Source organism: Apus apus, chromosome 1 (genome assembly GCF_020740795.1).
Source record: "Apus apus isolate bApuApu2 chromosome 1, bApuApu2.pri.cur, whole genome shotgun sequence".
In the NCBI taxonomy this organism is placed as follows: Eukaryota; Metazoa; Chordata; class Aves; order Apodiformes; family Apodidae; genus Apus; species Apus apus.
The window spans coordinates 74,435,858-74,461,496 of NC_067282.1; the positions used below are offsets into that span (position 1 = coordinate 74,435,858).

Consider the following 25,639-nt stretch of genomic DNA (forward strand, 5'->3'; position numbering starts at 1 on the left):
TATGATTAAAAACTGTAGAAGTTAATAGAAATTACCCATTACTCAGAAGTAGAGAAATGAGCCCTGCTGCCTGTGGCCTCTTTCCCATAAACTTGTGAGCTTTATCCATGGTTCCTTTGCTGGAGACCATCACCTCCTGAGTGGTTAAATGTCTGCAGTAAGCATCTTCAACACAACAAACAGATGTGTGTAATAACCACCTAATAATGTTTTGCTAGGTTTTGCGATGGAACAGGTATGGTTACTGCTCCTGCTGACGATTAAAGTGCTTTCAGTGACTGCTCAGTTCAATGGATACAACTGTGATGCTAACCTCCATAGCAGGTTTCCTGGTAAGTGTTTAATAGACTTTTTTCTAATGGTTTCTTTATTGTCTTGGTTCAAAGCAGTGCTTATTTTTAGATACAGAACTTTAAATCTGTCTGAAGCCTGGGGGTAGGACTCCACGTTGAGTGTTAACTATCTCGGTGACAATGAAATTCCTTTAATGGTGTGCTTTACTTTCTTCTTAACTGCACAGTGGGTCAAATTCAGTCTAGCAGTAATGAATACAACTCCCCTCACATAAGCGGGGTTTGACCTGCTTTTGCCAGAGCTCTATCCTGGCCTAGAAATTCATCAGAGGCTGCGTTGTTGGAAATGTTCTCTATAGATTTTAGAGTCTGGAACTTCTAACTGCATTTTCTTTGGTGTTTTATCTGAGTAAGAGAAGATAATTATGTCCTGTTAGTGAAATAAAGAAATATATATCTATTTTTGAGCAAGATCAAATTGATGGCAAAATTCAGTACCTCACTTCAATATTAAGCACTTGGCTAGGGACAGGTGAAGCAATGGGATGTATCTCTGAATGATGATCACACGCGTGCCTCTGTGAGAAAAAGGGAATTAAGTAATTTTAGGGACATTAGATGTCTGGAGCTGTTAATACAATAAGAAGTAGAAATCAAATGTCAGTTTTAGCAACAGGTGTATCAGGCTTTACTCAGCTAAAGAATGTCTTTAGTGTCTGTTACATTGCTTTTCCTTCCTGTCTCAGTTGTTTCTTGGACAGAATAATAATAAGAATAATAAAGAAAACTGTGAACACTGGCTCGCTAATGTCTCGTGTTTCTGAGGTACCAATTGAACTGAACAGTATAGTGATAAACTCTGTGTAGTATTGCACTGTAATACTTTTCAGTGTTAATTGCTTTCTGAATAATAATAATATTGGTTCTGATTTTTTTGGGAACGATCATCTCTTTTATTAAACTTAGACTGTAGGCTTTGCCGACTTACTGCTCCCTGTGTTACCACCACACTGCTAGGTGCTTTGTTGACATAAATGCCAACAGTGGGGTCAGTCCTTTTTCACGTAATTGATGCAAGTATGAGGAACAGAGAAATACCAAATACATTGCCTCCATTCCTGACAAAAGCACTGTTTAACTGAGTATTTCGCGAACTACTTCTATGTAGAAGTTTGACAGGTTTGCCTCAAAAGTATTGAATTGTGCCCACCTGCCTCAGATCTGCCTTTTGTCGTTTTTTCTTGTAATTGTTTTTCTGTTTCAGGCTTACTGGGTGGATTGCCCCCTCTAGTAGAGGGAAGTTTAGATTCCTCTTTCTGTGCTTTTTAAATTTTTCCCTGATAATTTTTTGTAGCAGCCCTGTGCCGAGGTTTTATATTTGTAGTGTGATACCTGTGAATTGAATCCAGCACTTACTGTGGGTATTTGGGGGCCACTTTCAGTTATGCCTCATAAAAAAGGATCATATCAGATTCCGTGTCTGCCAAATCTCAGAGACTTGGGAGAAAATCTGTTTAGGTTACAAGTAAGAAGATTTTTTTTTCAAGTAAATGCTAATCCCATCATACTGCCCGCAGGAGCTGAGAGTTGAGTCCAGCTCTTTCTTGTTTGTGGTCTCAGGCAGTAAAGATTCAAAGGCTGGAATTTAATCAACAGTCTTAGAGCCAATTTTGAGAGCTGGAAAAGAAACATACTGCTTGTTAGCCATTCCTTTGAGACAGAGGTGAAAACCAGATTACCCTTTTGTTCCAAAATTTGACAGGTATTATTTTCAGTAAGCAGAACGGATTGCTATGTAATGGGCTGGGACTAGAGGAACTGAATGAGGCTGCTGGACCTTTGTTTTCTGACTTCAAGAATCCTAGAAGATGGGTGAGAGAGCCTCTGTGGGGAGGAAAGGGCTTGCCCTCACTATGCTTTCTTCGCCACTGCTCAGCTCAGGCTGTGGCTTTAAGAGTGCTGGCCTCATTGCCTTCAGACTTCAAATATAAGGGGGTGGTGAGAGAGAGGTCAAAAAGGAGAATGGATAGGACTTTCTTCTTGTTTCTTATTTGTTACACACACGAAGTCTTCATTGTTGTCAGCTGAAATTCCAAACGTGGGGTGATAATAGACTTTCTTGCTGAGGTCTGTGGTGTGCAGATACTTGAGAAGCCATTGAGTTTTGAAGTTGTCTGCTCTTTTTTTTTTCTTTAATGCTGTGAAGAACAGAAGTTGTCTTCAACAAAGATGAGAAATTAAGCCTCCCTAAAGGAACCTTGGAGCTCACCCATTTTTCATTTATTTGTGCTTTTATCATTCATTGCTTAGGTGACTCTTGCATAGTGATGGTGCTGCATAAATAGGATGATAAGTAATCAGGCAGGACTTTTGTTTGTGTATTTTGTGGGTTTGTTTTAGAGTCTAGGTGTGCAACCGTTGACAACGATAAAAAAAACCAAACCTGTATTTAGTAGATTGAAAATTCTGTGATGTTTTATACCAAAAGCAAGATGTATTCTAGAGAGTATCTAGTAAGGTCAGATCCTGCTGTCCTTCTGAATGTAGTTTAGAGAAAAAGGCTTTAGTTCTGCACTGCAGTAAAGCACAGCTCTTTTAGAAGATTTTTTGAGAGTAGAGCTATAGCAGTCTGGCTGTCTTCAGATGAGAAGCACACAATTTTGATTCAGGGGGCTCTTTCTGTAAGTACGTGCTGAGAACTAGTAGAAGCAAAGAAAATATTGCAGCTTTTTCACATACGCTATGCATTTTAATTCACTATCAAAGCAGTGATTTGATCAAAGAAGAGGCTCATGCAGAGAAGCTGGTTTTGAACTGTAAATGTCTTTGCATGCCTCTTCTGGTGGAATGAATGTTGTCAATGGCATTCTGTGGCAATGGTGTTCTGTCCTCTACAGGTTTTTCACTGTCTGTTTTGCAGTGAGTCTTGGCAACATGTGGAATGGTACCAGAGCAGTAGTGGGCAGTGGAGCTGTAAGCATTTGGCTCATGTTGCCATGGGTCTGTCCTTGATTCAAGATCGTCTCTCTTACTGTAGTATCTATGTACTTGAGCTTCACTCTGTTTTGCATTTAACACTCCAGTGAGTACTGTTGGCTATAGGTAGCTTGTGTGATTTATGTCAAGAGGATGCCAAGTGCATTACCTTGATGGAAACTGAGACAGAGGTCATTGTATTTACAGGCCTCTTCAGAAGGGTGACCTCACCTTCAAGCCATTGTCTCTCTCCTATTCAGAAAACCAGAAGCTTTTGCTGTAGGAATGCAAAACGTTTTTTCTTTAAACTTATATAGGAATAATATTTACCTTTCTATGTTCACAAGAAATGACCCAGATGTTTAATTTCTGAACAAATAATGTTGTTTCAATTACAGAATGGACTAATTTGGCAACAATGCTTCCTTGTGAAGTTTTGGGCAGAAAAAGTTCAGTCTGGAAGGTCATTTATCCTCCTGGATAGCACAAAGGTTGTTTTTGTACTGTATGGTCTCATTTCCCTTAGTGTCAAATATGAATTTTACAATTGGCAATGATACCTCAAGAGATAAAGTAATATCCTGCTTTTTAAAAGCCTTGAAGTGAGTTATAAAATTAACTGAGCTACTTTATATTACGTCTTGCAGTTTGTTACAATCTGACTGTGCATTGGTCCAAATAACTGTAAAGATACACTTTGCCATTTGCCTTTCTGTATTGTTCCCTCTACTTCAGTATACTCATTAAATGGATCATAACAGTCCTCATGTAGTGAATACCAAGGCATGCTGTTTTCTGATCTTTTTATGCTATGTTAGTGGAATTATGTATATGTACAAACCAGGACGATTTCATGCCAAATCACTTCAACTCCTGTCTTGCTCTAATACCTTTCAGCCCAAATTTACACCCAGTGAGTAACATTTATCACCACATTAGCTCAGGACTAGGTTTAGCCTGTTATTTCCTGCACTTGATTGTTTTGGCTTTAAAGCCACCATTAAAGCTGTCTAAATTAAACTGCTTGTGTTCCTGTACCATGAGGGAAGAGCTGGTTCATTGTAATGGAGATTTCATTTCCTCTGTTGTGACAATGCACTGAAACAATTCAGTTTAGAAGGCTTAATGGTACAGTATTGACTGAAGTTGTTTTGCAATTTTTAATAGCACTTAATCTTTAAGCAGATGTAATAAATGAGTTTTTATATAAAGGAGTAATGTCTGTGTTTAACACAATGCAGTATGTCTTTTTGTAAAGCACTAGGGGAAAAAACCAAAATAGCCCCTCCAATCATTTACAGGCAGAGAAGGGCTTAAAGAAAAGCCCTATTAGAGCTCTAAAGCAAAATGAACTGTTGCTTGTGCCTATGTCATAGCCTGATGGTTTTCCACTCCAGTACATAAAAATCTTTAGAACTTTTGAGTAAAAGGTCAGATTCATCCGAGAAAGTTTTTTGCCATTGTTCAAAAATTGATCCGTTGTAACAGTTGCTGTCTTCTAGGTTTTTTGTATTGTCATCATAAACAGAATGAAAGATTGCAAGACGCTTTGTCGTATTGATCATTGTCTTTGAACAGTCAACTGATTTTTCATTAAAGCTAAAGTTAATGTTTCTTAAAAAAAACAACCCAACTTTAAAGATACAATAAGTTGTTCTGATATGCTGTTGATTGTACTTCAACATCTGCACAGCCTGAGACTATGGTCTCATACGAAGTGGACTCCACTTGCTGTTTTCCACTCCATTGGAGTGCTTTAGTTTATGTGTGTGCTACTGAATGATTTGCTGGGGAGTTTGGGAGTAATGGTTTTGTATTGTGGTAACTACATTACCATATTTCTTTTTTTCTCTTTAGCGAAGTTGTAGAGTCAATTTTTTTTTTTCAGAATAATGCAATTCTGACCTTTGTATTCTCATATTTTGCTGTGGCTGTGGTCTAAAAATTGATTTTAAGTTACAACACTAGACTAACTGCTACAGTAATTTTATGGAGATTAGTTGAAATACGTCTTCTTACAATGTCTTTCCCTGTATTTATCTTTTTTTGCAGCTGAACGAGACATCAATGTTTTCTGTGGAGTACAGACAATTACTATGAAGATAAATTTTTGCACAGTTCTTTTCTCTGGTTATTCTGAGACAGATCTGGCACTGAATGGGAAACATGGGGATGCCCACTGCAGGGGTTTCATCAATAACAACACCTTTCCAGCAGTGGTCATTTTCATCATCAATCTGAGTACTTTGGAATCCTGTGGAAACACCCTAGTGGTAAGACAAGATCAAAGTGAAATTGTAGTATAGCTGTTTATGCAAAGGATCAAGTGAACGGCCTTGACAGCATTGGATCTTTTACAGATAATGTTTATAGTGTCTTGCCCAGCTAGCAATATATTGCACACATAAAAGAAAACCAGGGAAAGCAGATAATTTATAATCTTGATTACTAATGAGAAAATGTGGTGAGACATAAATTTGTCCTCTGATTAGAAGGCATATTTTTCATTTTAATTTTTTTTTTCCCAATGGAAAAACAAGAGTTTTGTGAGCCTTTTTAAAAAGTCTTGCTGAATGTGCCATAAATTTTGCTGAAAGTTTTCAAGTATCCACTTGAAAATTATTTTTAAGTGTGGGTTAGAAAAATGAGAGTTAGAGTACGTCCTTCTATGCTCTCATGAGGCATTGGTAAGGCATTGGAACAGGCTGCCCAGGGAGGTGGTGGAGGCACCATCCCTGGAGATGCTAAAAAAGGGGTAGACATGGCGCTTCATAAGATGGTTTAGTGGTTAGGGGTTGTAGGTTGGATGGTTGGACTTGATGATCTTGGAGGTCTTTTCCAGCCTTGACGATTCTATGATTCAATAAGAGCAGCTTGCTGACTGATTGACTGATGTGTGTTCTGTGATAAGGCAGTGACTGAATGTCTCAGGCAGTAATCTGTCCAGAGGGCCCAACCCATAGTAAGCACCTCTGCTAGCAGCGTCTTGTGGTCTAGCACCTCCTTGGAAGATCTCAGCTCAATACAGAACTGCCTGGCAGCAAACTGAAATTTTCAAGCAAATACTGAATGTTTGACACACAAAAAAGGCTATCTAACTGATTTATGACAAAAAGTCAAGATGTGGGGCTGAGGTTCAGATTTCTATATTTAACTCTGATCACTTAGTGCACAGCCACTCTCTGCTGTGGTGTTTTGCCTGGTGGTGTGACTTCTGTGTTGACATTTTATGTTGCTGTTTCATGCATGGATAATGCACATCTTTGTACAGTTAATGATAAAATCTCGTCCTTAGCTGTGAGTGATTTTTTGGAACCAGAATCTGATCCATGAGCTGACTTTGAAGTCTGTTTTGCACCTGTATAATTTAATTTTCTTCAGTGAAGCTATCTCACTCTGAGTGGGGGGAGGATGGGAAATCAGGCCTCAAACCTTCTAAACCAAGAGAGAGGAGAGTTGTACAGTTTGTGCGTGTATCACACTGTGCATACAAGCAGTGGTGACTTGTGTCAAACTATCTATGAATAATTTAGAAAAACAAGTGTAAAAATATTTATTTTTATGGCTTATATTATGTCTGGAATTCATTCAGCACATGGTGATAGCTGCCAGTTTTTATAACAAACCCTCTGTTTTCTGCTGGTAATAGTTTTGCAAAACTGGGCTGAAATGTTTGATGTGTTCTGGACATCTTTGCCTCCAGAGTTTTCTATTAAAATTTTGATGAAAGCTAGTTCAAGTTCAAGATTCTCTTTTTTCATTTTTCCTGAAAAGCTGTAGCACCTTCATGACTTGCAGTAGAAGAATTTGTTAGGAACCAACCTGTTTTGGTGGAGTCGGTCACATTGTAAACTCCTTGAACTTTCTATTTGATTATAATTGTAAGAGCTTGATGTTTTAAAACCAAAGCAAAAAAAACCCAACCAGCCCACAATGCAAAACAGTCTGGTAAGTCCAAATTATTTGAGCTTCCCATAAAGCCCCCTGCAAGGCTGTACAGAATACAAAGTAGCAGCTGCTGAAAATATAACTACAAATTCTCGTTATCCTTTCAGTTTATGCATGCAGTGCCACAAAGAAAGAGGATAAAGGAGCAGGGGACATTTTCTGTCGTGTTCCCCACACTAGAGTAGTACAATCCCATGCCTTTCTTGGCTGTGATTCACAACTAATTTTCAATAAAAGTATATGAAAGACAACAGTTCAGACAGAATTCAGATAAAACTCAGGGCTGTTTGTAATACGGCAGACACAAATTATTTTTGAGGAGTGGGGTGATGAGGAAGCTAAGCTGAACTGTAGTTGGCTATATTACTGTAGTGCTCCAGCCTGTGGCTTTTGGCATGGAATAGATCTGAGGAAGTTTGATTTTTGTAATTTTCCTGCCCTTTAGCAAATATTTAGGTATATTATTGGCAAAGTGTATGGCTGCATCTGTCTTCTAGCCAGTTCTGTAGCCACAGGAATCAAAATACCTGATGTGTATTCTCAGCTATTCAGTTCAAAATGTTACAGCCCATGTGCACTTCAGGATGATTCTTCCCCAATGAAATGTCTTTTTAAGTAACTGTGTACTCTAAAGCTATTGAAAGCATCTGTTTTGCTGATAGAGTTATACAGAAGAAATAAAAGTCCGGTGCCATGTTAATTAGCCTGATTAGATATGTGCTTACTGAGAAAGTAATTTGTGATGCTTTTCTGCTGTTTTCAAACCACCCTCTTACTCAGATCAGTGGCTACAGGTGGAGTGGGACTGGGCTGCTACCAGGAGGAGAGGGTGTCCTTCATTTTTCTGGAGAGCTGCCTGTTATTGCTGGCTCTGCACACTCTGAACCTGAGCAACACAGCATAGCATGTGTCCAGGGACGGAATTAAGGTTGCATTGGCAGTAGAGTTGTATTACTTTTCAGCTCTTGCATTTTTGACAGTGTTCTTTGCCCATAGATTATAATTTAGAATTAGAGAGCTTGCGAACTGTATATGTATGATTGTGGTGAAGTGAAAAACAGAACACAGGGCACATGTTATTAAACTAAGTTAATTTTTGAAGGATTTCCTGAAGATATCTCTGGGTAAGTTATGGACTAAATAATCAGTGTCTTTAGGTATCTTTTGTTCCACAGTTAACTTTCTGGTAATTTTTTTTTTCTGTCTCCCTCAATAGGTATCCTCAGCTCGAGGTATCAATGCTTATGGAAATACCTCAGTGGTACAGATAGGTAATGTTTCAGGCTATATTGATACACCAGACCCACCAACAATTATCAGCTATTTGCCTGGGCTTCTGTACAAATTTAGCTGTAGCTACCCACTGGAGTACTTGGTTAACAATACCCAACTTGCTTCGTAAGTGTGCTTTTCATTTCTATGTGTTTCATTCCCATGTTTATGTAAATCCATACATATGTGTATATATGCCTACACACCTAAATATATTCATGGCATAGCAGTAGTGTCAACATAGCAATTTTCAGCAGTGTAAGACTAAAGGATGAGGAAAAAGCACTGAAAGAAGAGGCGTTGCAAAGGAAAAGAAAATTCTGTAGTATCATTGTGTGAGATAACATAGTTTATGAAGAGAGCCTTAGATAATGTAAAACTTCCCTTAAAATTCAGATGTTCTGACAAAATGGTGGCAGCAAAAAAAAAAGGAAATAATGAAATAATTTCTAAGCATATGAATAGAGAGTGCAAGAAAAATATTTCAGTGAGTAAACCTTGTACATCACAAAAACTGGGTTCCTTTTTGTCACTTTGCCTCTCTGCTAATTATTTTTTTGATTCATGTTTTCAACAGTATCCATTACTTTCTGCATAGTTATTCTTCTGTCAGCGTTTCCACTATAAATTCCTTTTTCGGAATTTTATAACCCAAATGCATAAATTAAAAGCTTGTGGCATGACTCGAATTTTTTTTTTTAATGATAAAAAACACTGAAGTATGTAAACACAAATACAAGATATCTTTCCTCATTATGGTTTTTGGTTTCTGATTCTGTTGTAGGTCATCAGCTGCTATTTCTGTAAGAGAGAATAATGGTACATTTATCAGCACTTTGAATTTATTGCTTTACAATGTGAGTATGAAACACAGTATGACCCGGACTGAATCCATATCTGTACTGTGTGGGTGCAAACTGGATCAGCAAAGTATAGACTCCTCTTCAATGCTTGCTATTTCCTTCTCACCCCTCCCATAAGGAACTAGGCCTTTTATTTGGGCATCTTTCATTTCTGAGTTCCCTTGTTCTTTTGTTTGCATTTACTTGTTATCTTGGATTTATATGGCTACTTTTTGAGAAAACATTCTTTTTGTCCTGTATTTATACAGTTCCTCAGTTTACAGCTCTGGCTTTCAGGTTGCAGTGCCATGTGATTCATCAGTTGTAGTAATAATACTCCAGAGTGCGTGCAACTTGTGTTTGCATTTGTTGTGTATATGTGCATGTGTGTGTACATGTGTGTGGGTACAAGTTCCTCTTACAGAAAGTACTCTGTAGAATTCTGTAAAAATATCCTAGACTTCTTCCCTTAGGAATAAGCTGTAGCACTTTTGCTACAGGTATTTTTCTGTTCATGCTTCATCAGAGTGTTTTGATTACCTGAATTTATAGTGAAGATGTGAGATTTGTTCTAAATCTACAGCCCACTGTACTTGTTGCTATACTGTGGACTTTCAAGATCGTAAGGGTTAATTTTGACAGCTTTCATTTCATACTTCCTTATGGTTTAGATAATTTAACTTCAATATACGTTATTGTGTAAGCTTTTACTATGTAAATACGGTGGTGAGAATAAAACATGAAAAATGCACGGACCTCTACTTAACAACATTAATCCCTGAAATGATATTTTCCAGCTGATTAACATTTTTATTAATACATTTTAAATACCTGATTTAAATATAATTTTTTTCAATCTATCAAGCAACGTTTTTGTAAATTATGAATCTGATTTTTTGCATTATTGTTCATTCCATCGTGACACTGAGTTATAATTCATGCAACTGATTTAAAAGTCAATGCTTTATGCTTCAAACATAATGAGCTATAAATATTGTAACAGAACATTTTCCAAAGGCAGGCTTAAAAAAACCAAACATATTTGTTTGACAGAGCAGGGCTCCAAATAACAATTTATAGTCTGTTAAAATGAAGAGTGTACTTTTCTCATTTTTAAATAAACCTGTGACCAAAAAAGATGGGGCAAGATGAGAGGGTAGCCAGAGCTCTCAGTCAGTACAAGCATTGAGCACCACATATTTGCTGCCTTTCAGAGCCCAGTTCTGCACACAGTCAAGTATAAATGCTATTGACTCTTGTACTAAGCACATTTTTCATCAAATACCACATGCCAAGTAGGGCTTTCATGTTCCCTACCCCAGTGAGTTTACAAGTCTGCCATGAACAGTGGTGTCTTACCTTCTGATTGCAGTTGTATTACTTGTTCTAGCAAGTAACGCTAGCAGAAATAATACTGCTAAGGCTGGCAAGTTCAAGTGATGGATATGTTCTGGGTGCATCCTATCCTAGGGCTGAGTGCATACACACACAGCTTGTGCATTGCCTGCAGGGGTGCCTCTTGAGACACCCGTGGTCTTGCAAGCTCTGATGCTGTGGGCTCACTTGGTCCTTGTTAGAGAGTCCTGGTTTTGGAAGGGGCCTCAAGGCTCCTGTCCACCTTGGTATTGGTGAGGGGTTGTGTACCAATGTGGCTTTTGACTGTGAGCAGCCATACTTTCAAACTTTAGCTCTAGTGTCATTTCCTAACATTGACTCTTCATCTTCTCAGCTCACTTAAATCTTCCCTCACAAGGTGATGTTCACTTTCGCTTTGTGGTGTTAGCATGTATTGGTGGTAGGAAAGACAAGAGGAGCCATTACGATAGATTCAGAGAGTTTATAGCAAAACATTTAATGGGCTTTCTCAGACCCTAAGTGTCTATGTGCTTTTAGGCTCGCCTGTAAATGTCTGTCTAAATGAATAAAAAGTACTTTAAGAAAAAAACCCCACAACTACTGAGTATAATAGTCAGAGACATGCTGTAGACTTTTTAATCAGTTTGCAAGATGTGACAGAGCTATGTGTTAGAGAAATGTATAATGAATTTTAAAAAAGGCAAACTTTCCTAGTCTCACTTGAATGAATCTTCAAGGACTTGCTCTGTGTATGTTGCAGAGCTGGTCGTGCATGCAGGTGTACCTTCCAAGGCCTTGGATGCTGCAGAGACTGAGTATTGGACATGCTGAGAATTTTGGCATTGTTCCCTCTGAAAAAAAGTATTTGATTTATGTGCTTAATCCTTCTTGTTCCTATTAGCTGCTGCTCTTGGTCTTGCCTGCCCCACTGAACCTGGTCAAAATTCTGTTTAACAGAATTTTTCTTATGTATTGAGTGTTTTGACCTCTCACAAGAAGTTCCAACATGCTGAGTCCCTGTGCTTTCTGGATTAGTAACTTATTTGACTATTGGTGACATTACCAATAAGTAAATTTTGGTATGCTGAATTAATATCTGTCACTTAGATCTGTTTCATGGCATTGTTGCTGAAGTAGCATTAATGGTTCAGCCTTTGAACAAGAAACCAATAAAACAGCTGTATCTGTGTAGTAGTATAAGGGGAATTCACATTTTAAAAAAATATATAGATATCTTGAAACAGCATTTTTGAAATATTAGCATTTAAATGAAAATGTTTGTTACTCGGAGCCTTCAACAAGCCAATTTCCACAGAAACTACATTGTGGATAATAGAATGTATCTGTTCCCCCACACTACAGCTTAAGATGCATGAAACCTGGTGGTATGACTATCTCCACTAAATCAAGTAACTTTAGCAGCCTTCTCTGGGAAAGGGTTAACTGTGACAACCCAGTTAAGCTCCTCCTTTAGAAAGCCACAGTAGCTACTATTTTGCCTGTAGGCACTGGCAGACTTACTGAGGTGTCAAGGAATGGTACCTTTTCTTTAATCATTGATCCAACTACTTCATAAAAACCTTAATAGATGCCCCAATCTAGTTGAGTATTTGCACAGGAGTAGCCCAGTCAAGTGTTGCTGATCTTTACAGGCAAACGCTTTGGCACTGCTTTTTGCTTCCTTCCTTATGGAGGACAAAGTAAATGACAGTAAATACATATAATGGTTAGAAAAATTGGATGGGAATTCAGTCTGTGGATGCAGATGAGTTGCTACAGTAGGATTTCTGGTACACTGAGGCAATCTTTGTTTTTCAGGATTCAACCTACAGCCAGCAGCTCCTTATTCCAAGTACAGGTTTACCTTTGAAAACCAAAATATATGCAGCTGTAAGAGCAACCAACCTTGATGGCAGGTACCATAAAGGATGTTATTTCTTGTCTTGCTTGCTATTCAGCTCTTGGTGTTCAAAATGTTTCTGATTTAGAAGCAACTGTCTTTTATTACAGCCTCTTGTATGTTAAAATAATGGTTGGTGTTTGATGATTACTGCCCTTAATTGGAGGGTGTCAGATGAGTGCATATCTTGCTGCTGATCTCATTGTGAAAGATTGCCTTTATTGTGCTTTAAATCCTATATTGGTGTTACTCAAGAAAGGGCCTCTAAGATCAACTGAGAAACTCCAGGGCTTTTGAAAGTAAGATGGTTTTGATTTCTAGTCATACGTGGCCATGACTTCTGAGAGGAGGCCTACAACATGTACTGGTATGGTGGTTGACATGTCTGAAACCAAACTGTTTTATACAATTCTGCTGCTACGGTTTACTGTTTAGTTTTGTAAATTGTGGGAAGAAACAGGTGATATCTTGGAAATGCAAGATCATTTCTACCTGACCCATTAAATATAGTAACTTGGCTTGAATGTAACAGCCTGCATTATCAGTTTGTACACTTGCCTGTGCTATCTTTTATCTTACTCACTCTCCACTTCTACTCTTATGTTGCCAGTTTCCCTCATCTTTCACTTTGCTCCCTGTGCAGGTGGAATGTTTTGATGGACTACTGTTACACCACGCCATCTGGTAATCCTAGTGATGATCTTCGATATGATCTTTTTTTCAGGTAAGTCTTTTGCAAACCCAGTGTTTCATGGGTCCTTCCTTTAAAAAACAGTTATAAATCTCTCCATTACTGGTGTTCTAAACTGCCTGCAAAGTCTAAGCAATATTAGCAGGGAGGACCAAGGGCTGGGCTTACAGATAGCATGTCAGGACTTAACTTGTTTGTGAACATCTTTGTTGGAGATACGGACAGTGAGACTGAGTGTATCCTCAGCAAGTTTGCTGATGACACCAAGCTGTGTGGAGTAGTTGACACCCTAGAGGGAAGCGGTGCCATCCAGAGGGATCTTGACAGGCTGGAGAGGTGGGCTAGTGCCAATCTCATGAAGTTCAACCAGGCCAAGTGCAAAGTCCTGCACCTGGGTTGGCACAACCCCAGGCACAAATACAGCCTGGGGGGAGAATGGCTGGAGAGCAGCCCTGAGGAGGACTTGGAGGTGGTAGTTGATGAGAAGCTTGACATGAGCCACCAGTGTGAGCTCACAGCCCAGAGAGCAACTGCATCCTGGGCTGCATCAAAAGAAGTGTGGCCAGCAGGGCCAGAGAGGTGATTCTGCCCCTCTGCTCTGATGAGACTCCACCTGGAATACTGTGTACAGCTCTGGTGCCCTAAGCACAAAGAGGATATGGACCTGTTGGAGAGGGTCCAGAGAAGGGCCACCAAGATGATCCTGGTGCCTGGAGCACCTCTGCTATGAAGGCAGGCTGAGAGAGTTGGTGATGTTCAGCCTAGAGAAGGCTCTGGGGAGACCTTATAGCAGCCTTCCAGTACCTGAAGGGGCTACAGGAAAGCTGGGGAGGGGCTTTTCATCAGAGAAGATAGTGATAGGACAAGGGATAATGGTTTTAAACTGAGAGAAGGGAGATTACGGTTAGTTATTAGGAAGAAATTCTTCTCTATAAGGGTGGTGAGGAACTGGAATGGGTTGCCCAGGGAAGTTATTGATGCCGTGGAGGTTTTTAAGGCCAGGCTGGATGAGATTTTGTGCAACCTGGTCTATGGTAGGGCTCCCGGCTCATGGCAGGGGGTTTGAAACTAGGTGATCTTTAAGCTCCCTTCCAACCTTAATGATTCTATGAATCTACATATAGGCAAGTACAAAGTCATAAGAATTATGAAGGTAGAGAAGCATGTATCTAAAATGACTCTACTAGAGATACCACAAACATCCAAACTGAATGGCTAAACTGGCCTTTATTTTACCAAAGGAACCCTTGTGGTGAATGACAGTGATATAAAATATCATAGACTCCAGCTCAGGAAAGCAGTTAAGCAAATGATTAAAGATAAATAGATGCTCCTGCTGCTACTCCCAGTAATAACATTTATTTGAATTGGGACTTTGAAAAGCATCTTGGCAGTATCTCAGGTAAAATTTTATCAGAGGTGATTGCTGGAGAAATACTGTCTACGTTTGGAGTAATCTGTCTATACTGGTTAGCATACCTGATTACTTTTTGCTTCAGGTCTCAAGTTTCTTTGGGCACTGGAATTAAATGATACCTTGGTTGAATCTGTGATGTTGCAAAACAAAGCAATGTTTTTGCAGGAATGCATTTCAGCACAGCAGCCTAACAGGCAAATTGTGGCTGCCCATGTTAGACATTAAGGTACTGTAGGTTTTTTTCCAGGAGCTAAAGCACTGAACTTGCTGCTCAAGTTATCTTATTTTCAGCTAAGAGCTTAAAAATGCTAATCTTACAGCTGCTTATCCTAGTTTTAATCTTCTCTACAAAAACTAGCTGTGACAAGGACCCTCAGACAACTATAATTGAAAATGGCAAGAGCCAAATGGGCCGGTTTTCCTTTGAGGTGTTCCGCTTTGTGAAGCACAAGAACCAGAAGATGTCTACAGTCTTCCTTCACTGCGTGACAAAGCTGTGCAGAGCAGACGACTGTCCCTTTCTTGTGCCAGTAAGTTTCAGTGGATGGAATTTGCTGTTATTTACCTGGATATAAAATATGCATACAGGAGTTATTCTGCATCCAAATGCTTTGGATCTGTGTATAGCACAAAATGAAGGTGACTTTACAGCATCTGAAGTAAGGATGTTTTTTGTGTCTGAAGGAATGTAAAACAACTAGTGAAGAACAGAGCAATTAGTATTGTCATCTAGATACAGAAAAACAGTAGACATGCAAAACACAGGTTGTTGAACATGTGAGAAATTATCTCTTAGCCTTTTGGTCCTTAATTGTTAAAAGTAACAACTCTGAGACAACTTCAGAACTGATATTTGTAGTATAGCATCTAAGGAACAAAGTGTCCACAATCACAGTGGATGAATATAAATATCTTAGAATAGAATTTATGAAAAACTTAAAGCTATAGTAAGTTCAGCTATATTGACAAGGAAAATTTGAAAGAGTATGTGATAGTGAAAAAGCTTTTACTACATCCCCTATAGTTTATTATCACCTCCCTTATAGTTTGGAAACTGCTGTTTTGAAGTCAATGATGTTCAAAAATTATCTCATTTTTGGAGTGTCATGAACAACAAATAGGTTCTGGAAACTGAAACATTTAAATAAACATATAAGCACAGAATATTCTGACTTGATTTCTTCAAACTGCAGTATCTTTTCCTATTGAATGACTTTCTGTTTAGAATTTTTAAATACTATCAGTTCAGTAAACTTCTGACACTTTGTACATGATTTTACACTTTTATGTTACACTTGTAAATAATTAATTGTTTCCATTGGGCATTTATGTTCTGAGGCTTTTAAGTTATTTCAAAGAAGTTGAAATTAAATAAATGCTCTTGGTTGAAGCATACTTAATACCCCAAATGAAGGCAGATAAGGTAGAAATGTTAAAGATGGATTCCAGGTGATTGAGTGCTAGAGATTTGTTTTAATTTAGAACTCCATGGAAAATGAGTGAACTTTAGCTTAGGGAGCTAGCTTTAGGGAGTCTAGCATGTTTTCTAACTCTAGTCAAGCAGAATATTTGTTGGGGAAAACTGTCTGTAAACAAAGCTTTGGGGAATTAACTACTGAAAATTTAATATACTATAAGATGGATCTTGTACACAACAGCAATGTAGTTCTGTAAATGAAGTGAGGCAAAATACAACAGGAAGCCAGGCATTTATAAGATACACTTCTAGGGAATATCACAGCTGCTTTTATTGCAAAGTAATTTAATGCAATAAAATAGAACTTGTAGTATTACTTATAAAAGTGTTTACATTAGAGCAGGAAGCACAGAAGGGCAATAATTCCATTCCACTCTGAAACTGTGATTGTTTTGATTAACTGCTCAGATTTGCAGTAACAGAGAAAGAAGAGACGCTGGTGGGAGAACAACCTGGAGCCCTCAGAGCACCTCTGGCAATGCTGTAATCTCTGCTGGCCCCATCATTACAAGGAGTGGTAGGAATGAGCAAACTTTTCCTATGGACGGCTGGAATTTCAGAAACCTGGGGAAATGTTTTGCAGTTTAATACAAGTTCACAGTAACTTGGAGAAAGGGTGGATTCCTTATAAATTTGAGTATTTTTTCCCTACTGTTGTAGTCTTTGATAGAAATTTTGAGCTAATATTTCTGTTTGACTCCTGCTTCCTCCTTGCCCCAGTAAAATCACTGTGGGATACTGTTATGCATATGAGGCCATTATAAAAGTCCACATTCTGAGGGCTGATTTTTTTTTTGGTCAGATTTCACTGATGATAATGGAATTTAAGTGTTTCAATTTAATTTGGACAGCTAATTAATATTCACTGTCACTTTCTGTTCACTGTTTCTTCCAGCTTCACCTGTTGGTTTTTATCTAAGTGTTGTAAAAAATTAACACATGCTCTGCTGAGCCTTCAACTATCAGAAAGAAACAGGACTAACACATTGTAGTCTAAGCAGAATGGGCCAAATTCTACTCCCTCAAATCTTTGAAATCTGTGACTGCTCTTGGCAAAATAGTAATTTAAAAATATTGAAAAAAGTTTAAGAAATTCCATTTACAGATGTTTATAAGTAGTTGCAGTTAAGCAACTGATTCAGTCTTAGATTTAGGAAGCTGAGAGCAAGACTGAATCCTGTCTAGGAAAAAATAGTTGAAACACTTGAGAACAAAATCCTTCTTTATGTGCAAATATGTGTCTACATATACAAAGAGAACAACTGACCCTCCAAAATAGGGAGCCATCTAGTAAGAGGCTATAATTAGAATAAAAACTCTCTGTTATAAGCAACATTTCTGCAATAAAAATGAGTATTTTTGTTCTGCATTATGCATAGTCCCATTTGAGTTGCTGCTTTCTGATTAGTCAAGAAAAATTGGAAATAACTAGCTTCAAAGTTGCATACATAAGTACTTACGGGAAATGAATGCCAGATTTACTCAGACAAACAGAAAATGCTGCCTTAGGCAAGGAATGGAAACTCTAAAAAGCTTGTTATATGAGCAACTCCTATTAGGTAATATAGCTTATGATTCACATGCTGGAAATGCCGTTTTTACAATAAAAAAAAAAAACACAAAGCAACCTCATAAATTACATTTAAATACTGCATAATTTCAAGGAAAGGTCTTTCCAGGATAAATGATTTTATAATTTCTTGACAACTATTGAGGTTTTTTTAAAATGAAAGCATGAATAAGGATGGAGAAGGAAAATAATATTTTTTAGGTGTGCTCTACTTGAGTTATGTGGCTAAAGCTTTTTTAGATTAGACATATTTGTGCATCTCCATAGCATGCTTTTTGAGCATCCCACTTCTGCTGACAGTAAGATGGTTTGTTGGGAAGTACTCTGAAAAAAACATGGGCTTCAGTTCAGAACTCTGCCACGAATTGCCTGAGTGGCATTGAGCAAATCAATGTGATTTGCACTTCCCTTTTCTTTCTGGAGCAGAAAGAGTGAAGTAGGATTTCTTCCCACTGACCTTTCCCATTATGGAAGTAAGTGTTTTAAAAATGTGAAGTTCAGGAATACTATAGCCAAGGAAAGAAGAGAGGGGGAAGGTGATGAGAGAACTTGAAGAGAACTGTCTAGTTTTGGATGGGGAGTGCCAGGGTGTGGTGCTGGCTTTCTCGGGTGCGCTGCTGTATGGAGGCACCTGCGCTATTTTCAAGGCCAACTCCAGTCCAGCTTTAGTACAGGTACATTTGTACAGAGCCCATCAAACCTGCTGCAGCTGACTCATCATAGTAAGTATCCCCAGTATGAGGTCTGCAGTTGCATGGATGTGCAGCCCCTCATGTTTAGGTTGGTGCTGCATCTATCCTGGTGCTGATCCCATGCACCTCGGTGTCTGCAGAGGCACCTTGAGTTAGCCAGGTCCACCTGTTACTCTAGTCACCAGACGCTCTGGTAACAGAGCTGTTTATGCAGTTACCTTGGTAGGAACTGAGTAGTGCTGCTGTGAAGGAGTAATGCTCCTACTCCTGAGTATTTCTGAACTCTTATTTCTAACATTTTGTTCTTTCCAGAGAAACTTTATTCTTGTTTGTTAATCTAAAGTAAGTCATTACAGGAGACATACAAAGAAGAAAATGTTTTAGTCTGTGTGTATGGAAACAAAACAGGTACTTACTTCTGAAGGTGAAATTGTGTAGCTTTTGATGGATGTCTCACTTAAACTTAGAAGACAGCTGCTCAAAACAAATGTTTACGTGAGCTGTGCTTACAAGTTGCACAAAAAAGCAAAAAAAGTGACAAGAAATGTATTTCTGAGAGGGGTAATGGTAAGTAAGTAAAAACTGAATCCAAATCCAAATATTTCCTTGAATATAAGGCTACTATGTAACTGTCAAAAGAAAAGTGAGCCTGGGGAAAGGGCATTTTTGTAGTAATAATTTATTGTCACTGATACATTTTTCCTCAAATAATTCAGGTGGTGGTTTTGGTTTTTTTTTGTGTGTTTTTTTTTTTTGTTTTTTTTTGTTTTGTTTTGTTTTCCTATGAGGATCTTGTAATATGATTAACAGTGAAGGGACTTGCATATAATACTGTGCTTATGGTTGCATTTTTATTGAGGGACAGAGGCCCCATTTTCATTAAAGGGTGGTTTTGTGAGGGTTTTTTGTTTGATTGGGATTTTAATTTTGTTTGCATTTTTTTGTTTTGTTTGCCACAGAATGCCAAACACCTTCATATTGGTGTGCTCACAGTAAAAAAAATTAAACAATGTCATGCAATTGATGATATTGTCCTTATTCTACCAGACGTTAAAAGCTACTAGTCACTGTTGCAAGTATAGCTGATGTACTTCGAAAATAAAGCTAGGACTATTGGTTTATGTGTTGCAAGGAGGGGAAGAGGTAGGTAGAGATATTTGTAAAATATAACACATCCTGGTTTTGTTTTATACAGATGAGACGCCAACCAACAATTCGCAGCTTGGTAAGTTAATCCGAATTCCAAGAAATACAAGAGAGGGTCTGAGCGGAATAGAACTGAGGAGATAAACCATTTTGATTGAGCTCTATGCACTGAGCCATTTATTAATTTTTTTTTGCTTGTTTTTGTCATTTAAATGAGCCAGTATTGACATGCTATAAAGAAAGCAATTGGTGAATCTGGAATGCTCATTTTAATTTGTGTACCCAGCCCCACTGATGCATCAGCTTCTAATTCCTGTGATGGAACTGAAATGAAAATCTGCTGCTATGACATATGAGAGTGAGGGAACATTGCAAGTGCCAGATGCAAAATCTGACTTAAATAGTAAAATCTTCATGCCACACAGGAGTAGAGCTGCAAAATTGTTATTACGGTGCAGTCCAGCTCAGTTTACAGCTTGAAGTCAGAAGAGGTCTGCTTTCAGTTCCTGTTCTCCTGGCATTTAACCACAGAAGGATCTTATGGCGAAGCTGACATAGAACTTGCGGTCAGTTAGGGCAATGAAGGACATAGGCAGCAAGGAAGATCACCCGAAAACTTCTAAGTTTTAGGGTGCTTCTCCTGTGGGCACATGGAGGACTTGTTTCAGCCTGTCTGATACTGTTCTCTGCTTGTAACAAGGAGCAGTTAATAACTAAGAAAGGATGGTCAGGGTAACCAGGCAGTCCTTTGGGTTATTCCACCTCTTACTTGTTCATAATAGGACCAAGCGGCACAAGCAACTTATCCTGTCCTCTGAACTTTAATACTAGTTGTTCCATTCTTTTCTTAACTTAGAGCACATAAAAAGCAGCTACCTTTCTTTCCTGGCATGGAAACAAAGTTCTCCCTGTAATGCATTGTTCCCTGGTGTCTTCCTACCCTCAGATATCATTAAAATAATAAAAAGCAATTTCTCCATTTGCTGCATGCAGCTTGCTGTGTTAATGGCTGCTACCTTTCTTTTCCATCCAACAAAAGGAGCAGCCCTCTCTTTCCACCTCAGAGCTGCAGCTGTTGCTGTGCCTGTTGCTGTCCCAGTGGAGAACATAGAATTAAAGTGAATGGGGATTACTACAGTAGTGGAGAGAAGACAAGTAAGGTCTGAAGGCAACGCAGCATTGAGAAGGGAAGGGCAACCTCATCAACAGAGCTGACGTTTTACAGCTTTGCTGAGGAGGGAGGGATTGATGATGTTGAGGGCAGCTAGCTGCTTTCTAAGAGAAAAGCAGTCTGGATTCTCATGTAGAAGCTCTTTTGTCATTCTACCTCACTCTCCATGACTAGTAATGGCAAACATAGCTCTTAGACAAAACTACATTGGTGCTTTGGGTAGAATCCACCACTCAAATGTTGTGTTTTTTTTTTCCCTCCTGCTGGCAAATATGGTATGGTTGAATGTGTGTATTCTAGTATCCAGGAAGTGGTCCATGAATAGCTTGTTGAGCTACACTAAATAGCAAATATGCTACCTCTTGTACCTGAGAATTGATAAACACATTAAGAAGCCTTCTGAGAAGGCATATGGATGAACTTAAGAGTAACTCAGCTGTCTAGTGCCAGATATGTTTGCTAAGGATCTATTTACACTTTGAATTGAGATTTGGGTAATTATATTGGGGAAGAAATAATTTCATTAAGTCAGTTAGGCCACAAATGCTTATACCTCTGCCTTGATAGTTCTTGGACAATGACAGTCTTGCCTTAAATAGCACAGGTCAAGGTTGGTCACTAGCATATCAGCAATTATGCCTTAGTATTCTTACTGTCTTACTGTCTTTATCCCCACACATGATGAATATTGAAAGAACAAATAACTATTTTCAAAGTATACTTAGATAAGTTTTATCCAAGTATACAGGTGCTCATTCTGGAGTGCAGTTTTAGTCCCTTCATTGTAATTATACCATATATAGGGTGTTGTAATGAAAATACAGGAGTATTTGGCACTGCTGAGAGGTCGTAACCAAATCTTATCTGTGCATTTTTCTTCTCTTTACAGCTCATCCAGACGGACCTCCTTTCCAGCTGAACTCAGTCACCAGCGCACTGATTTCGGGTGTTGTTGTCTTAGGAATCACAAGCATTTTCTTTTTTGTATGTTCCCTAACTCTTCTGCACAGAAAGTGGCCTGACAGTTCAGTCTTGAGTGGCATTCGAAACCCAGTTTTCAATTGAAAGTGATGATTTATTTGCACTTTTCCTTTGGGGTTGCCTTTCTTGTCCATGAAATGTGATTCCATTAAAAAATAATATTAAGGCAACAGCCCAGCTGTACCCAGCTTCTATTCCAGCTATTCTATATTTGTAGATTTGCTAGATGTTGTGTAGGTAAGCAGCAGTGATATTGGTAACAATCCTAGAAAATGATGAGAATCTCGATTGTGTTTTGTGATCATACTCTATGACATTATGCTCATGGGTGTGCTGACAATAGAGCTCTTGTCTCCAGCTTCCCAGTAAAGTCTCAAAGCTGAAGATGCTAAAGGTGAACCTTTCCTAGTATGTCATTTTTATACAAAACCTGACACATTCAGAAACATCCATAAGTTCTTAAACACCAACTAAGATAAGGATCACTCCTATTTGATCATGGTATTTAAAAAAATAATTTAAAAAAAAAACACCCCACAAAACAATTGTGTCTCAGGAGACACATGCTTTTGTCTGTATTGGCTAAAAATAACCCCAGGGAGACTTAGAATAAGTGACTTTTGCTTATTATTAATTTGAAAAATAATATATATCTTTCAGATATATCTTCCACTGAATTTTGATGATATCATGTGAAGGACGTATTTTGGCTGAGTATCTTTGAGTCAAATAGTTTAGGGCAAATTGGAGCTGGTCCCAGGGAACAATGCTGCAGTTCTTGAGGTAGAAAACTTTTTTTCATTGACTGAGAATCAGTGGAAACTTTAAATATAACTAATATTCAGCAGAAAGTTAACTGCACAGAATTGCCACATCTGCAGTCAAATTCTAACCCTGGTGACTGCTCCAAGGGGAAAAGTATTCTTTTCCCTGACTTAAACAGGCAAGCTAATACAAACAAGGAGTGCCCAGACTTTCCACATACAAAATTAATTTTGAAGCACAATTTGGCAGTTGAGTAAAACTCTTATGAATGTCTTGATTTGTCAGGGCCAGTTTTGCCCCAGCAGTTTTGCAGTTACAGAATCACAGAATCACCAGGGCTGGAAAAGACCTTTGAGTTCATCAAGTCCAGCCTACGACCTAACACCACCACATCAGCTAGATCATTTACCCTTGAAGCTTAACCATAGACCTGTAACAGTAGACCCTTACCCTAGACCCTTAACCCTAGACCAAATAATCTAGACTCTTACACGTGTAAGATAAGTTCTAAGATAAGGCTTTCCTTTCTATGGGAAGAGTTGTATGTCAGCGCTCATTTCTTCAGCAACTTTTCTGTATGGATTAGATTTCACTGCATGGATGAGGGGAAGAGGGCAGCTAGAAGGGTAACAGGCCTCAAGCAGTACCCTACTGCTGACTCTAGTTACTCTGATAACCATCAGACTTACCTGGAGTGTGAGAGACCAGGCGCCCTTGAATAGGTGCAGAGGGCAGTGGCATAGCTGTGTAGAATAGACAAAAATGCTGGTACTAGAGAGGCCACTGTAGACACAATATATATTTAGCTGGACTGGATAGACAGTTGGGATTTTGGTCACACATACAGCAGCTAAATGTCATTTTTCATGTACTGTACATATTGGCCCAGAAACACCTCATTGATATTTATCATCATTCTGTGTTAACCATGTCTGTGTTTTCATCGATGTGATGCAACTGACTAATGATCTGGGCTTTTTGGCTCTAAAGACAAATACAGACTTGTTCTCAGTTTTCTCTGATCCTGCAAATGCTGTACAAAGGCCTGTTGTTCTCAGAGTCCACTGTGCTGTAGTGTGGTATCCCTAACAACCAATACTGTACCTGTTTTCATCCAGTCTTAATACCTCAGAAACATTTTTTGCACTTCAGGGGTTAGGTCTGATGACATGTAAAACATGATTGTTTAATAAAATTATTTGAAACGTTTCAGAATGGATTCTACGTCTGAACTGTTTTCCTCCCCCTGTCAATTGTTACAGCATTGTACATGCTTTCAGTGACTTCATTCTGCAAAGATGAAAACTGGACATGCTTTTTAAAGTTAGTTTGGTAAGACCTTTCAATATATAGGATAAATTAATATAAGTATATGCTTACTGGCCTTTAAAGGAGGGTGATGAATTCTGGAGATTTATATCCCAGTCTGGAGGATAAATACATTCAGATAATCTTTTTTAATTTACTCATAAACACAACCACAGAAATTCCATTAATGTAATTACTACTTCATAAACAGTAGCTTTAGCTGAAAGCTTCCAGTGATGGAGATAGCCATTGCCATCCTTAATAAGTTGTTCCAACAGTTAATTACCATCTTGAATAGTTTTTAAAATACTATTTCTAATGCAAATATGCTCAGCTGAACTTGCCAGCCATTAGAAACTATTGTGCCTTTGCTAGACTGAGGGAGACCCTTTTTCTAACACAGATCCTGCATAATGTGGTTAAAAAAAAAAGAAAAAAGAAAAGGTGCTGATATCATACTTGTCCTATATTAATTTCTCAATATTTCTGGAAATATAATTTGTTACTTTCATGTTGAGAAAAGTAATGTCATTAACAAAGACTTGTTGACCAATCTTTTTGAGGCTTGAGTAAACTATTACAAAAATTGAGTTGTTACACAAAATTGTAATATTCAAAAGGTTTTTCTTAAGTTTGTTAAAATTTCTGGAGTGTTTTGCTCTTGTGAAGAAGCATAGGAGATTTTATTCTTTGTGTAACTTTTCCTCACATAAAAAAATATTGGGTACCAAAGGGTGGTCCCATGCCAGTTAAGTTGGTGAAAAGAATTTTCACAGTTATCCGTAGTAGTCATTACTGAGCTTGCTACGGATTGAATGTATTTGTCTTCATCATTCATTAAATGAGATAAATGCCTCTTCCTCCTTGGTAGAGAAACACGGAGAGTCACAGGTGGAAAATTATGTCTAATACCAGGCGTACTCCTTTGCAGATCTGACATGGGAATGCTTTATAAATGATTTTTAGGGGAAGGGAAAACTGGAGGCAGGTTGCCCAAATATTTCTAGCAGGGAGAGGGGTGACTGTATTTGTAAATACATCCCCATCCTGGTTTGTTTGAAAGAAGTATACAGGTATTTTATGAACACATGAAGGCCAAAACCTGTGACCTCACAAGTTTCAAGAAACAGATTAGGTAGAAGTTGGGTGCATGTGCATGAAGGTCACATCTTACTTCTTAAAGGGCAGGATGATAGGTGAGAGGGAAAGGGGGAATGGATTGAAAACATAAATTACCTACAGTGTGCAGGGGCTTCTGGCACTCGAGATACCAAGTTTTAAATGGAACAGTGAATTAAGAAGACACTTGTGCTTTGGATGAAGGAACTGTGGCCAGACACAAAATGGGGGTCTCACAGGTGTCAAGTGCAATTGAATTACTAAAAGAATAGTGGCTCTTCTGACAGAATCACTTCTATTGGGAATGCCCATTACATGTGTTTTAATGCTGTTTTTGCACAGAGGTCATGTTTCTGCAGGTAAGCACAGCGTGCTGAAATGTTTTCAGGTTGGTGACCCACACTGGGGGGCAGACATAAAAGAAACTGAGTGAGATTTTAAGCTTAGATCTAGATCCTGTAGTATTTAGTAAATCTACAAAGAGCTGTAAACACCTTCCCTCCTTTGAAAGATAAAAGTGGCATATCCAACTGGAGCTATGCACACCAGTGCTTGGGATAAATTCAGATGATATCTGAGAAACTGATCTTGTTGAGGGAACCTGGAAGTAAATCACATTTCCTGCTTCATTTTCCAGGCAGTATTTTTAGCTCTCAGTATTTCTTAGGGGGCACAACTATGCTAGATAAAGCAGCCTTACCTTGTTAAGCTACTC

General features: G+C 38.5%; 1 protein-coding gene across 1 annotated transcript; it reads left to right on the plus strand.

Annotated features, from left to right (window-relative positions):
- Positions 1-226: 226 nt before the first annotated feature.
- ZPLD1 (zona pellucida like domain containing 1) lies at positions 227-21,816 on the plus strand. The gene is made up of 10 exons (XM_051632419.1): positions 227-332; positions 5,322-5,542; positions 8,434-8,615; positions 9,274-9,346; positions 12,506-12,603; positions 13,231-13,311; positions 15,054-15,225; positions 16,581-16,689; positions 19,630-19,659; positions 21,641-21,816. Exons 1-10 carry the CDS (start codon positions 227-229, stop codon positions 21,814-21,816), a joined length of 1,248 nt encoding a protein of 415 aa, XP_051488379.1.
- Positions 21,817-25,639: the final 3,823 nt, after the last annotated feature.